The 16,324-nt window shown below is 36.3% G+C and overlaps 1 protein-coding gene across 1 annotated transcript; it reads left to right on the forward strand.

Annotated features, from left to right (window-relative positions):
- Positions 1–323: 323 nt before the first annotated feature.
- Positions 324–12,457, forward strand: LOC121328957 (guanylin-like). The gene is made up of 3 exons (XM_041274113.1): positions 324–443; positions 11,071–11,251; positions 12,390–12,457. Exons 1-3 carry the CDS (start codon positions 372–374, stop codon positions 12,455–12,457), a joined length of 321 nt encoding a protein of 106 aa, XP_041130047.1. The 5' UTR covers positions 324–371.
- Positions 12,458–16,324: the final 3,867 nt, after the last annotated feature.

Raw genomic sequence — 16,324 nt, forward strand, 5'->3', positions numbered from 1 at the left:
GTTTTTAAAAATGCATTGTCCATTGTGTAATACAAAACCATAGACAATGATCACTACAGTGTGTCTGCTTGTGAAACTGCAGTGAGTCAGGTTACTTGGTTTTTGGTTTGCACAACTAAACAAACCGTTTCACCAGTAACCCCCTACAATATAGTAATCCCAATTTATGACATGATAAAGTTTCGTACCACAGTTAAACATTAACCACGTTAAATATTAGGCTGTAACCAATAGCGGCTAAGAAGGGTTATTAAAGAACTGGAGAGTTAGGCTTCAAAAGCAGGTTGGCAGACAGCAAACAGGAGAGACAACCAAGAGACTGATTCAGTGAGGGACACCCAGAGACCCAAGGCAAATTATCACTATACAAAATGAGAGTTCTTTTGGCAACAATTGTCTGCTTTTCCACACTCTCTGTGCTTTCAGAGGCTGTTGTAGTGAAAGTAAGTGCCTTTTTTTATATAATTTAAAAAATATAATATATAATGAAATGATTATTTTGAAAACATTGAGAAAAAACATTCAGTTTCTTTTAGTACTTCTAAAAATAATAATAACATGAAGATTTATAAGTGCCTAATACCAGGACCAGATGACACAGCTAGAAATTAAGTGAGGACATTTCTATACACAGAGTGGGAAGGGTATGGAATGGGTTACTTAGCAATGTTGTTGATTCTGAATCATTGGGATCCTTAAAGACTTTACTTGACAAAGTTTTGAGATCAGTCAGCTATTAGGAACCGGACAAGCACTGATACCCCAAATATTATCAATTTACTGGTTTAAAAAACAACATTAGTCTATTTTACTCTAAAAAATATTGCCAAGGTGACTGCCAAGACTGATACCACTAAGAAATATTGAGATTTGTTGCTGCTGTAATAATGCATTATTACACAGGATCTCTTGGGTAAACAGAGTTCAGTTTAACACTATCACGTGTTGCTGAATTAAAATTTTCAAGGCCCCGTGTCAACCACAGATGACAATATGAGAATGAATCCCATGTGTCTGAGAGTTTTTGGTTGCTAGTCTGGTGGCACAGTAGAAATGTGCCAAAACCTTTTAACGCTACGATGAGGAATATAATGGATATCTTTCTCAGAATTTTACATATGTCAAGAAATCTTGTTATTTATATATATATATATATATATATATAATATATATATATATATATATATAATAATTAAAAAATAATACATTTATTATTTTGTGAAAGAAACCAGTGAGAAATAATGTTAATGCTTGTTAATCATGCTATCCATAATAATAAGAACCTTTCAAGGCTTCATCTTAAAATGTTTAATTGCACATACATGTGAATATAATGTTATTTTATGTGTACATACTTTCATAAATATACTAACTAACCGACTGGCACCTTTCTAAAAGTTATCACAAAAAAAGAAAAAATCAGGCACTGAAAAAATAATGCCATCTTTCATGAACTGTGCATATAAACTCCACAGCTGCTAACTGTGTTTCAAATTTAGAAAGCAGTTAATACTGAAATTAACAGAACATGTCATTAATGGCTAATGATTAGCTTAGGAAAGTCTTAGGAGACTGGTAAGTTCAGTTATAATCATTTCCTGTATTTACTTCTGTCCAGGCTGGAGATTTCACCTTCTCTCTGGAGGCTGTGAAGAAGCTGAAGGATTTGATGGGTGGGGGGATTCGAAAAAGCTCCCGCGTGGCCATGACCAGCTCTGAAGTGGTGTGTGCCAACCCTGCCCTACCAGGGGAGTTCAGAGCAGTGTGCCAGAGCACAGACGCTGGCATGGTCTTCTCCAGACTCGGTGAGTGTTAGCAGGGGCAGTGCACAACACCACCAGCAGTGGGCAGACTCAATGGCCATGCAGTATATATTTTCTCAAACATATATCCTGAAAATTGACAAATTCACTCAGGCTCTCAAGGAGAGTTCCCAACGATAACAAAACTTAACGGTATCAATAAAACAATGAAGAGAAATTAAACGATTGTTCTACATTTTTAATGATCTTTTAAAGATTTTAAAAAAATAAAAAATTCAATTTCCATATTAACCATTTCTGTTGTCTTGGAATATATAGTTTTCTTCCAGTCCCCCAACTCTAACCACAAGGCCACACTAACAGATTATTAGCAACCCAGTGATCCTAATTGTGATTTATTTTTCTTTCTACAGCGAGAGTGGCTTTTCATCCAGATGAGTGTGAGATCTGTGCCTTTGCTGCTTGTACTGGATGTTAAACAGCGAACGCTGAAGCTTTTTAAGTGTGGTTAAACACGCTCGTCCATGCTCTCCCATATAAAAATATATAGAAATATACAGTAACACTAGTATTTGACTTTATAACTTGGCCTTTATCATTATGTGTAAACCCACTTTTTTAATGGACCAGTGTGTTTGGCTTACAAACATAATTATAAACAGTGGGACTGCAGCTTTAACTTCAATGTATATTATGTGAAGAGAAGAAATTTGTTTGAATGAACAAGCCCCTTTCACTGCACTAAAAGTCACCCAACTGACCTATAGAGAATGTAAATTACTAAGAAATACATTCCCCATCGGGGTTAAGAATCTCAATTTAGCTAGCAAATACCTTGTAAGCACTTTGTTACCTTTTTGATTGATTATTACTTGTACCTATTTTGCTACTGGTAAATATTTTTTTACTGTTAAGATCTTGTGTGGAGTAAGCTTTTTTAAATGTAAGCTTTATATAATTATTTTAAATAATATATTCTATACTGTTAAATATTTAACTTGTTTGGGAGTCACTTAAGATCTTTTCTTTAATATTAATAATTTATAAGAAAGAAATATCTTGCATGGCTTCCAAATAAATCAATTTTCTAAACTTAGTGGGGTTTTTTTTATTTTTTTTTTTACTTATTTAAAAAATGACTTGTCTAAATATTTTTTTATATAAAGGATCTGTATTTTGCTTGTCTACTACTGATGAACAAAAAATAAACAAGCAACACACTATCTGAGGTGTCCATGTTTATTACTTGTGCTGTCACCTTTTCCATTACTCTGCAAGGCAAGCTGCCTGCTGGCAATTAAAAAATGGTCTTTGATTTAAAGTGATTGTAACAAAATAACGTTAGGTTACTTACCGTAACCATGTTTGCATGAAAGAGAAGACAACCACCCACATACTTATGGGGTATGCAGGATGAACTGGCAAATGTGACGGTGTGTCGTGAAAGCATGAGTCTGAGGCCGCAAGCCTTCAGGGCCCCTGCTGGGGCTGCTGAGGTTGAAGCGGAGCACGTTGAGGCAGCTGCCTACGGCAATGACCCTGGAACTGCCTTCTGAAATGCTGTTGAATGGACGAGCCACACCCTGCGTTGTCCCTGCCTTGAGGGAGGACTTGGTGGCCTGCTGCTGCGGTGGACTGCAGGTGGTGCCTCAGGTCACCCAGCTTCATGTTCTCGGGAGCACTGCAGAATCTCCTCCACTGCTGGCCCAAAGGTATGCCCCGGGGATATCGGTGTGTCTAACAGTGCCGTCTTATCCGCATCGGTGACCCTCGTCTGGGACAGCTATAGGTGTCTGCCACTACCAGGCTTGCCAGGTCTGGAGCAGCATGCCTGAAAGGAGGCATAACTCAGAAGCCACCGGCTCAGGGATCGGGGCTTCCCATAGTATGTCATCCACATAGACAGTCAGGATACCCGTCGTGTTGGCAGGTCATGTGTTCCTCCACTGCATAATCCCACTTCAGGTGCATCTCCGTGACCCTGCACTGCAGTTTTGGGCACACAGGGTCCTAAGGTTATGTGGTCATCTTCGAATTGAAAGGGAACCCCTTTAATCTAACCTGTTATTCTACTGTTATTCTACTATAAAGGTGTGTAACAGGGCAGAAGCCCTGTATGTGTATATAATGTGTTTCTGTTTGGCTTATGTGGATAAAGGGATGGGGTTAAATTATCATCTGTGCTAAATCCATGTGAGGAATGTGGCTGGGACCTAATTGATGAATGCTTTACAATAAGAACCAGCTCCTTTGTTCTGGGGTGAGATGCGTTAGAGAGAAGAAGCAGCAGGTTGTGCTCCCTGTCTATATGGCAGGATAGTGTTGCTTGGGTGCTGCTTTTGATGTGATTTGCATTATTGTTATAATTTAATAAAATTATAACAATACTGTTATTTAATAAAAGTGTGCAAGAAGCACTGCAGTGTTCCACCTCTGTGTCCGCTATTTCTCTGTTTGTAATCTGTCATGCACTTCCTACTGTAGGTCATGCAAAGAATGAAATTTTCCCCACCCCTTTAACGCCTTCATTCCTGGCATGTATTTTCATATTAAATCTTTGTGCATTCACTAATTCACTGTTTTCAATACTTTATTATGATGTGCCAATCAGAACATTACAACAGTGTGCTGGAGCTGCATTTGAAGATATGTGCAGTATTGCGTATTGAGTAGCAGATCATTGGTTAGTGAGTGTGATAGATCAAAATCATGTGGCAGCAGCTTACAAAGGAGAACCTCTTGTATTATGGTACGTAATGTACAGTACTTTGTAATTACTTTCTTATAAAATGAAATTAATATAGTGAAATTAGCTAAAACAAATGGTACATTTCCAGAGCCTTCCATTGCACTTTATCCACAGTATTGAAATGACACTGACAGAAAAGATACACATGAGGGATCCGCCTTTGAAAACAATGATGCTACACTATAAAACTGTATAGGGAGTTCAGGTATAATCTTTGTTGGTTGTCTGGTATTATAAAGCATGACTAAAGTCAACAATAATCCATATTCCTTTAATTACTTTACATGCATTTGTAAGTAGATATCTCAGATACCATATACAAAGCAATATCTAGTTTGCCATCACCTGGAATAAAATAAAGCAAACACCAGCCCCTTTATCTTGGCTGTGGCTATTGCCATATAACCTTGAAAATTGACACATATGCTTGTGTAATGAGAGAGCGCTTATATGCAAGATAAGCAACTGGCTTAGATGCAAAGCCATTTTAAAAATGAGGAGAAGAGAAAGAAGGATGTTAAAACAATTCTTTAGCAATGTTACAATCACAGTTTAACATGCAGGTGTATTGCAATACAAGGGTTTGTAGCTAACATCTTGAATCTGAACCTATGTCAGCTTTGTGGGCGCTTAGAGGTAGGCAGATGAGCTTGTATCTGAAACCAAAGAGTTAACTGCTTTTTCAAATGAATTACATTTCAAGATAAACAAAGTAAGCTTTTTTTTTTCTCTTAATGCTGCCATAAATTTGCTTGGGCATATCCACACATTTGGCTTATCAAAACTACAGTGCAGAATTATGGTACTGGCACAATGTTGGAAAAAAAAAATGTGCATAAACCAGGCTAACTCCTTCATCGCTGTATACAGGTCTAAGAATGATAACTCCATCCGAAACTGCTCTAGTACTATAGGAAAGAAAGAAACTTCCCTTATCCCCACTTAATATAGAATACCAGTGAACTAGTATTATGGCAGTGGTGGCTGATGGCCAAAATAAATTGGAAGGCTGAAAAAAAGCAGAGTGCTCGGGGGTCCCATTAAGCCCCCTGCAACAGCAGAATCATATTATTGCATTCAGACTGACAATATTTTTCATATTATTATTATTATTATTATTATTATTATTATTATTATTATTATTATTATTGTGTTTTGCAGATGCCTTTATCCAAGGTCACTTAGTGTTACAGGGCAGTGCAGGGTTGCAATGCAAGCTTAATATTTAAATACAGTATAGTTTACAGTAAGGGCAAAGAATACTACAATATGAATGGTTTTCATTTTTTGTACATATCACTTCATGTATTTTATAAATCGCGTATGAGAAAATCACTATCAACCATATGTGAAAAACTGAGCGCTGAGATCACAAGACATAGTTCCAAAGTTCAGAAAATGAGTTTTGCAGGCCTCCAACTGCACAAGTTGTCTCTTATAACAAGAACTGTATACAAAGTATTAACTTCTTCAAAGCATTACCTAAAGTGAAAACTTTGGCACCCATCTTGAGTGTCCTTTAAACAGTAGCTTCCATCCCCTTACCTTTTTATAGTGGCTCTTATTGCAATTGCTCAAACAACCTGAATTAATTTACATTAAGAATATTGCATTTTAAATCCAAATTACTCATTTAAATCTGCATATAAAACAGATTAAAACCCCATTTTAGTTTTGTTTTTGTCGTTTAACAGCATACTTTTACTGTACCAAAACAACCAATATTCAAACAGGCAATAAGCCAACAAAGAAGGCCCATTATTGTATTATAGTGCCAAAAAATAAATATAAATATAGTAACAAGATAACAAAATAACATTTTGATTTAAATAATGATATCTTACAAAGTTATATTAATTTGTATATTCTTTTCCTATTTTATTGAAAAAATGTTTGGGTACATTTGTCCTTGAAGTTGACTGCAGCACTCTACCTTTCCTATCCATCGACTGGTGCATCTGAACAAAATGTCTCTTGTGATCGTACTGTTGTGAAATGTTTAGGGCCCCCATAAAAGCAGATGAGGTGTGGGTAGGTGTTCTATTGGCCAGTGTTTCTCAGCTAGTCTAACAGTAAATACTGTGCCATGAACTCTTTTCTTCATGATAAATAATAGTTTATTAAATTAACAAGCCACAAGAACTTTATAAAGGCTAGTTAGCCCATTGACCAAACCGTCCTTTGAAGAAGCAGGATACAATACAAGAGATTGAGGACAGAATGAAAGCCATCGCCAGTGTTTTCGTCGTCTTCGTTTTGTTTGTGTGCAATTCAGACAGTGTAAAGGTTGTGGTAAGTATCTGTGTATTTAGTTATTTATTTCTCATTTATTAATTAGTTTGGTTAGGAGATAATGGCTAGGTAATAATACCGATAAAGATTATTGATCATGGGGGGTAAAATACGTTAAATAATAAAATACATAAATATTTAGGAATGCTAAACAGAAGTATTATTAGATTTCCATTTTTTCAAATGTTTTGCAAGAAGCCTTTATCACAAGAATAAACCGTTTGAAAGACTTCTGCACGAAAAGTTGATCATTCAGTTTAGTATTTTGTTTAAGAATTTAAACGTAATATAATGATCTAGTAGTCAAGAGTTTGACGACCACTAATATATTCACTCGTTTAATATATGGGATAATCACAATATATTGTAGACTACAAATATATTTATGAAACTATATACAATAGGATGTAAATATATTCTCCAAACATGTTTCAATGTATAAAAAATGTTTCCTTATATGAAAAGAGGCAAGTATCTATGAACTGCCCCATATATTTTATTACATTTTATTTTAATCAGAAAATAGCCAGTTATAAATAATGTTTATAGATTTATGGATAAACAGAGATACCAAGCACACTGCAGTACACACTCACACTTACTGTGAGCAGGTGCCTGAAACTTTGATTAGTATCCGACTGTGGCTAGTAAATTAACCTTCCATTAGCTCCAGAGTCCTAAACATATATAAAATAAAACATCAGCTATCTTGTCCAAGACTTGTTGGTTGTAAAGCCTGTGATGTGAGGTGTTGAATAATTGATTCCTTCAATTGCAAAACACTTAAATATATTGGACATCAATGATGTACAGTATTAAAACATTTATGGAAATGATGCAGATTGGCTACGTTTTGTTATTTAACAGCAATGCAGAGTTTTTTTATTTCACTATAAGCTTTGTTCATTGTTCAACATGTAAATGACTTGCTGCTGAAAAATGTATTCAAGTTGAATAGCACTAGCAAACAAAAGGTAAGCCTACAGTATTCTGCCCTGTGCTACTCCCCCTGCACAGGGAGGTCCTGCACCAGGAGCCTATCCTCGCTAACTGCGCTAAACTTAAGTTCCAGTTTGCAGTTTAGCACATGCAAAACTGAACTGAGCTGAACCCTTTCACTTTACCAGGTAAAGGGCCTCATTATCTTGACTGTCCACACTCTACTCAACCTAGATTAGAACAAAGGAGCTGGATTTCAGCTTCTTTTTAAAAGGCATGTGGCCAGGGTTGGTTGACAATCCATAAATCAATTGACACCTGACCACATTTCACACCTGTTCTAATTAGGGAGAGGATTCTAACCCCAAGCCCTGTCATATCTAACGCAAACTTATTTTTTAATAAACCGTTTACGAGTGCGTTTTAAATGACAAACCCAAACAAGGTCAATTGAATAGCCAAGATGTCTTCACACACAATTCAATTAATGAAGTCAATAAAAGTGGACCAGGAAATCAGGAGGCGGAGGCCAAGCGGCCAAGGCTTAATGTTAAAAACAGAGAAGTGGTTACAATGATCAAAGAATGACTATAGCACGTGAGCAGGCTGCATAATGATTTTGCTTACTACGAATTAGTGTGTGGGTGGATGCCTGTATACACATCATTAATACACCCAGCTCTGAATATCCCTTCACTGTTTGGATCACTGTGGAATACTGTAGACTGGATAAACACTACAGATTCAATACTGGATGTTTGCAGGAGAGAGAAAGGTCATTTGTGGCTTCTACAGCTTTCAAATCCAGGTTTGAAGTTATGCACTTCTGCATTTGTGTTAATATAGAAGCCTTACAATATTGGAACTCTATTATATTACCTTGAAGTCAGCTTTACCAGCAATGGCAATACCAAGGATTAGGCATACTTATTGCACAGTGTTGTGGTGCTGCTATAGATTAAGAAATAGACAATATCACAGCAAATGACATTTTAAATAAGGCTTTCTGTATTATTTTTTCATCCTCTAAGCAAATAATCTTTTATTTTTCAATTTAAAAAGCATAATGCACCATAAAACAAACACATAAAGCATTTCATACTGACGAGGATTATTGTAAATCAGCCAGTCCATGGCTTCACTCTATAAAATGACTTCACTATATAAATCAAACACACCAATTGATTTATGTATTACATTTGAAGGGCACTCCTTTCTAGAGCTCTGCACAGTGGAGCAGTCCATTATAAATCTTCATCTTGCTTTGCATACTTTACAATTATTGATTATGTGGGTGACGAATGTATACAATGTAAGGCCTCAGGGACCACAGTTATAGATCTTGTTAAACAATGTAACCAAATAGAGATTCTTTGTTTTTCACAGTTGAAACTCAGTTCACCGGTGTCCAATTTATATTGACATTTCTATAATTTGACGATGTACAGTATCCCACATTGTAAACCGGGATTACTGTTTTCCAGTGAGTCTGTTGGTTTTTATTAGTCACCTGTGAGTACAAACTGGTTCACATTTGCAAGTTTGAAAGCTGTTATTCCATAAATAATTTTGTACATGTTTCTTGCTGTGCACAGCTATTCACTATGTAGATTTCAAATGTGCAGTTTTGAAAGAAACGCATGTTTTAGCAAACATGTCTTTATTTTGATATATGATATTTGGTATTGCACTAGGTTAAATAAATCTGTTTCCAAGCCTTGCTTCCAGATTGTGTTACACTTCCTGAGTCATTTCACTGGAAGAGTAAAACTGTCACTAACCAATCAGCTGCTTCCTAGCTGAAATGCTTTACAGCCAGTAACAGGCTTTCACCACAAAGACACTAATGACCCAGGAAGCAGTAAAACACTTCCAGGAATTCAAGGCAAGTAAACTGAGAACTTTCTTTAACCTAGAGTAGAACTAGATGTCTGTTTTTAAAAATGAAAATATGTTTCTTTCAAAACTGCACATGTAAAACAGGCATAGTGAACGGACACTTGGCATTTACGAAATAATTGTGTTAGCTCTAGTTACTTTAATTGAGTTGATATGGTATTGCTCAACATTCAGTCAATTTATAGACTACATGTCAGGAAATGTAATTGAATGAATTAGGTACTGTAGTCCAGCGGTGATTCAAAACTCTCCATTTTATTCATATTTTGGTTTCACAATATTGTAATATATTTGCAGATATTAAAGTGAGGATCTTTTTATATACAGTACAGGTATGGTGCCAAACTGAAAACAAACAAAAGCAAACTGCAGGGAAAAACAGTCGTCAAGGTATTTAACAGTCTAATCGTGCAAACTGACACATGAAAGCCTCGTAGGTGGATTTCTCACAGATTTTCACTCTTTTCTCAAATATGCTCTTTCTAAACTGGCTTATGCAAGGGAGCACTTAAGGAAAGAGCCCAGTGAATATCTATTAGAATTCCACCCACAAGCCTTTCATATGGGGCTTAGCTCTCAAAGCTATTTATTCGTCGTTCGCACATTTTGTTCAGCAATGAGAAACGCACCCAAATGAAGTTACCAAACCAGGAATAAATAACTCAGGCTGTTCGTTCAGGGCCTGGAATAAATAACTCAGGCTGTTCGTTCAGGGCCTGGAATGAAGTATTAAGCTGTTTTTTTTAATTTGTTTTAGGACGTGTTTTTCCAAAATGAGCTAATGTCGATTTGGAGTAAATAGCTTTGAGAGTCTAGGCCATGGTGCTTTACAAATGCTGCTGTAACAACTTCCCATGCTGTTGTATAGTAACACTCATCTGTAACCATTTTCACACCCGCTATATAATCAGACCCAGCCGCTTGGCTAATATGTGGAACCAAAGAAGTAACAGCATTTTCAATGTTTGCTCTAGTATACATGCATGCACCCAAATCAGACTTCATTATTTCTACATAAAATAGATCAGTCACTGTAATCCTCTACTTTATTCTTTATCAGATGTAAGGTCCATCATCGCTGCATTAGGGTTAATTGGAGAAATATTGAATGCCATCTTGTTATCAAAAATGGTTTTAATATGTTATACAAGGATCAACATGTGGATAGGTTGCAGCTGATCTTGAGGCATATCAATGTAGAGTCATAACAGACAAATAATAGATTTGAATAGCTAACATGATTTTAGACTGTAAACAGTGTGAAACTGTGAATTACTTGCAAATTACGACTCTACTGTACGCTATACTGAATATGGCAAAAATATTTATTTTTCTAATGTGTGTATATTTTTCACCATCCCTCCTAGGCAACCCCCACCTAATTATTCCTCGTTCTGACACCTTTCCTGACTCTTTCCCCATGTCCAGGATGGAGATTTCACTTTCTCTCTGGAGGCTGTGAAGAAGCTGAAGGATTTGATGGACAGCGTTGAGTTGAAAACCTCTCGCATGTCCAGCTCTGCAGTGCTGTGTGCCAACCCAGCCCTGCCAGAGGAGTTCAGAGCAGTGTGCCAGAGCACAGACATGAGCATGGTCTTCTCCAGACTCAGTGAGTGTTAGCAGGGGCGGTGCACAACACCACCTGCAGGGGGCAGCATGGTCTGACCCATAATTTTGCACCTAGATCTGCATTGCAAAACTCAATACTGGTGGAACCAGCTTCCTCTGTTGCAAAAGTGTATGCTATCTTTATAACGGAGCTCTAGGCTGTCCACTATGCTTGCTTCAGCCCCTTTAGTATTTGGAACACATTTCAGTAGTAAAAAGATTTAACGAATCTGACCCACTCAGAACTAAAATCACATGGCAGATTTTGGCCTATCAGTTACCAAGGACTACACATCCAAGATGTGAAGTTACCAAGGGGAGGAAAGTGCTGGAAAGAAACCCACGAGGAGCACTAATAAGTTATTTGTTTGGTCCGCGGCTGGCTTGTAAAACTACATTTCTGGAAAACTTTAAATTAGAAAAATGATCATTTTGTGTCAGTCAGATAATTTTATAAGCCAGCAATAGGCCAAAAAAGGAGCTCAATTGGGATATTAATATAAACAAATAATGCCTCTCCATTAATCAGTCAGAGTCATAAAGGTTTACAGGTCTAGAAAAGAGAAGGAACCCAATAAGAGAGATAAAAAAAAGAATACAAAAAGAACAATGGGCAGCCAGGACAGGAAAATCCTGATGTGTCTAGTCCACAAGGTGTTTAAATTGCACAGAAACATTCCTTACTGATTAACTTTAATTGTAAACCTGTGTGTTATTCGGGGAGCATGAACGAGGAATGGATCTGATTTAAAAAAGTGTGTCAATTCAAAATAACTCTTCTATTGTGCACAGTGTTTCTCTGTAACTACTGTAGGTATTAATCATTCTTCAAAGTAAAGCAGTAATAAGGCTAAATCATTATCTCACCTCTCATAAATACTTTTTGCAAGATTAATCATTTACTTTTCTACGTAAGGAGTTAGCCCGACAATACACTGTAGATTCACTCCTACTGCAACAGGTATTAAGACAGCATCTGAACTCCCATAGCTGCACATGTTGTAGGGCTTTAGATGGCATCATGTTGGATCCTAATACCTTATTTAAGACAAGGTGTGAAAAACGATAGTCCTATTGACGACTATTAGAGTTCACAATGTGTAACAATACAATATTTTCTCGTTTCTTGTTTTCCCCAGAAACAGTGGCTGATCATGGGGATATCTGTGAGATCTGTGCCATGGCTGCCTGCACGGGATGCTTCTAATGATTCTAGAAGATCATCCCTTTAAAAATAAATGTATGAAAAATCAATCAACTGAGTATGTAGCAAAAACAGGATTTGCTGTGAGAGGCTCCCAGCCACTGAACATTCTGAAAACACATTTAGGAAAATATGATTTAATGGACCAGACAGTGTGATCTAAAGGGGCTTCATTGTAATGCCTAACCCTGTGCCTCCATGCAGGTTATTGATTTGTCCACTGAAAAAGTCTGATGTCAATCGATACAAACCCTAGCCAAACTAACAAATCCGAATCTTGTGCTCAAAAGGAAATTGAAAAGCAAACTTACTGCTTTTAAAACAAATTGTAAAAAAAAACCTGCATGTTGTCAACTGACTCTTGAGGCCACTACCACCTGTGCCATTCAGAGACTTACAGCAACATTGAAACAGCAACCTAAAACGTAAAGGCATGAGTCTGCTGTTCACATTGTGTGTAGATACGCCTGGAGTGGAAAAGAGGCTTCTTCAGTGAACAAACCAATAAGGCTGCATGCTATTACTGTTCCTATAATGGTTTTAACCACACACAAACACGTTGTACAATGCTGGATTTTATTCAAAAGCAATCATTAAAGTTGCCACTATCATGTTCATTTTGCCACAACAGTAGGTTTCCATAGTGTAGTGTTCTGTGCACACTGCTGCATCCTCTTCAGACATTGTTGGTTTTCCGTTTTCTTTCCACTATGAACCAAACAGCCAACTACCTGCAGCAGCAGGAGGTTATAAATGCAATATATAAGCTATTTTATTTCTTTTCCCTCTCCCCTTTTTTGGGCCTTTTTGTATACTGATAATATTTTGTAAGAAACATAAAAGGTACATCTTTTGTTGTTTGTTTTTAAAGCAATTTGCAACTTTTACTCCTATCCCAGCTATAGGGATACACACATGAAGCTTCTAATATTTTACAGTGAATGTAATAAATACATTCCTGAGCTAGTGTATACACCGAATCAAAGTAGGGCTGTTTACGGTAATTGTTTCCCATTCGTATTGTTATAGAGGTTTGAGCTATAGCGAATTTAAAATACCCTCATCATTTTTGGTAGTACTGTACTAGTAAGTGAATGAGACTCAGCCTTGCATGCATGGTTCATTATATAAAGGGTTATCATACTGTTTTAAACTGCTGTTGGGCAGTATAGTGTATAAATAATTGGTCCCACACTGCCCCTTAGTGGCCCTTAGGGGTATTTCTCTTTAAACCACAAATAATGTTACTGGTAGACTACAGATTTACTAGATGTAATAGATATTGTAGTATAGTTCTATATTCAATTTTTTCTACCTTTCTCAAAACTATTAAAATCTAATTAAATGAAGACTGTTTTGTTTGTGGTATATATTTTGTGTTGTGAAATATTTTATGTTACTAACATACAGTACGCATACACAAAGTGTTTCCTTTAATGTGGAAATTATAATTAACATACTACTGGAATACCGGAATAACACGCTAGCGACACAAGCAGAAATGCCCTGGACAATGTTATATATGCTCAGTAAAATACATTGCATACTGTATTATCTTTGTTCCATGTTTTTAGATCACTTTTTTAGATTCCCGTAGTGTCATTATAGACGTAATACAGTGAGAAGTAAGGGATGTGCCACATTGGGTGGAAGTTTCCTTTTGTTTTGCTGGCAATACACTGCTGTGCACTAGATGGCACTGTTAACCATGACAAATATAAACCGTTTGGCTCAGGGGTGCCCAGAGCTGGCCCTTGCAGTCCTGGTCTTTGTTCCAGCTCTGTTCTAAATGAACCAATCAACCTAATGCAGTTAATCGTCATGTAATTTGTCATGTAAATGTAAACTCTTTAAGCAATAACTATCGGTAGTTTCGAATGTACAAGGTGATAACAGTCTTCCAAGAGGATCAAATCCAAGCTGGAGTCAAGGATTTTATACCAGCTAGGAGATGTCTCCAAGTACACTCAATGCTTCCTCTAGATATAGAATATATATATATATATATATATATATATATATATATATATATATATATATATATATATATATGTGTGTGTGTGTGTGTATATATAAAACCAGTGTATGCAGAATTATACACAGCAGATGAGTGACTGCCATCCATTTTAGGAGATGGACAAATATAAACACTCCCAAACATTTATAAAGATGAGAAAGACCAATAGAATTAATATATTAACTTATAATATCAGAGTATTACCCTAGGAAACTATAACCAGACCAAAACAAGCCAGATCGAACCAATTCAGCCCAAGCTGTATAGCAATGTTGAAAAATGCCACTAACTGCAGCTTCTGAAAAGAAAGGCCTGTTGCTCTTTCCTCCTGAAGAATTTTAAAGAAATGTTTTCCTTTCCAGTCTTCAGAACCTAAACAGCATTCAAGTTACAGACGCCAGGTCAGAGAGCAATATAAATACTCTTCGAAACAGGAAGGAGTGCATGCTCAGCCTACTTGTTTAATAAGCCTTTAATTGGTTAACGATGTAGACAAACTCAATATCAATTAAAGGGTGTGTTCCTTTTAAAAGTAACTAAGAAGACAAGATCTGTCAAAGAAATGATGCTCCAGTCCAATATAGTGATGCTTGTTTCAGACAAACACAAGAGCCTGTTGTGGTGCAGCTTGATTATTAACCTCTTGCATGAAGATAACATAGTAATAATAATAATAATAATAATAATAATAATAATAATAGTGAATGGGTACTCTTTTTGAATTCTGCACCCTGGTACTGCTGTTAAAGTTTGCTGATACATATACCTGACGCATACACGAATATACTGGACATCATGCTGGGCAGATCTGTTTCAGATCATCATTTTCTGATCACTTTCCCTAGGAATATGTTTATTAAGGGATAGGTCTGCAAAGGTTTTTGTGGTGCTGGGTTTTTATTACAGTTTTACACTCTGTTTTTATAAACTAGCTTTTATCTTAGTTTTTACAGTTAAAATCACATTTTTGTATCGCTTTTTCGATTTCTGTTTTATTACATTTGGATTAGACTGTTTTTAATGTAATAGTTTAATTGTTCATTTTTGTGTGTGTGTGAAGCACTTTGGGATCCCTGTGATGAAAGGCGCTATAGAGATGTGCATTATTGTTGTTGTCTTGCCTATTGTGACTGACAGTTACTTGCAACAGGGAGATGCAGCTTTTATATATCACAGCAGTGGTGCACAATTCTGGTGCCTTCTGGTCTCTCCTTAATTTTTTTTCACTAACATTTTTTGACCAACAGAGGGCATGTTCTGCACTGTATTTGTTTAGCTATCTTTGACATTTCAAAATGCTTAAAGCAGTTAACTCACCTTAACAATATAAATGCTGAATAAGTTCATTTATATTGTTAGTGGTTCAGGTGGTTATGGTTTGCGATAGTATATACATTTGGTATAATAACATTGTACAAGGAATTTTCCATTGTTCAGATTCCAAAATTGCCTAAAATTGTTAGTAAATAACCACCTAAAAGCATAATTGCTGTCTACAATTTGCACTGTGCATTGCTTCTTACAAAAAATAAATTGAATGACACTGGATGGAAGTCCTCTAGTTGTCTTAAGTGTCTTTAAAGACTACACCAAATCTTAATTTCCATTTGAATGAATACAGACACAAATAAGACTTCAGTGCTGTTTAAAACAATACTCTATAGTGTATAAACGGTTGAAGATCATTTGAATATTGTTTGAAAAGATTGTTCGGTAATGCTTTATTCTCAGTGTTATAAATAAGTATTTAATATGTACCTAAACTTCAATTCCTGTTCAGTACCAATTCCTCAAACCCACTTTTAAACCCAAATTCAATTCTACTGAACAGGTCTAGGTTGAAAACTAATTTT

The sequence above is a fragment of the Polyodon spathula genome, chromosome 16 (genome assembly GCF_017654505.1).
Source record: "Polyodon spathula isolate WHYD16114869_AA chromosome 16, ASM1765450v1, whole genome shotgun sequence".
Classification (NCBI taxonomy): Eukaryota; Metazoa; Chordata; class Actinopteri; order Acipenseriformes; family Polyodontidae; genus Polyodon; species Polyodon spathula.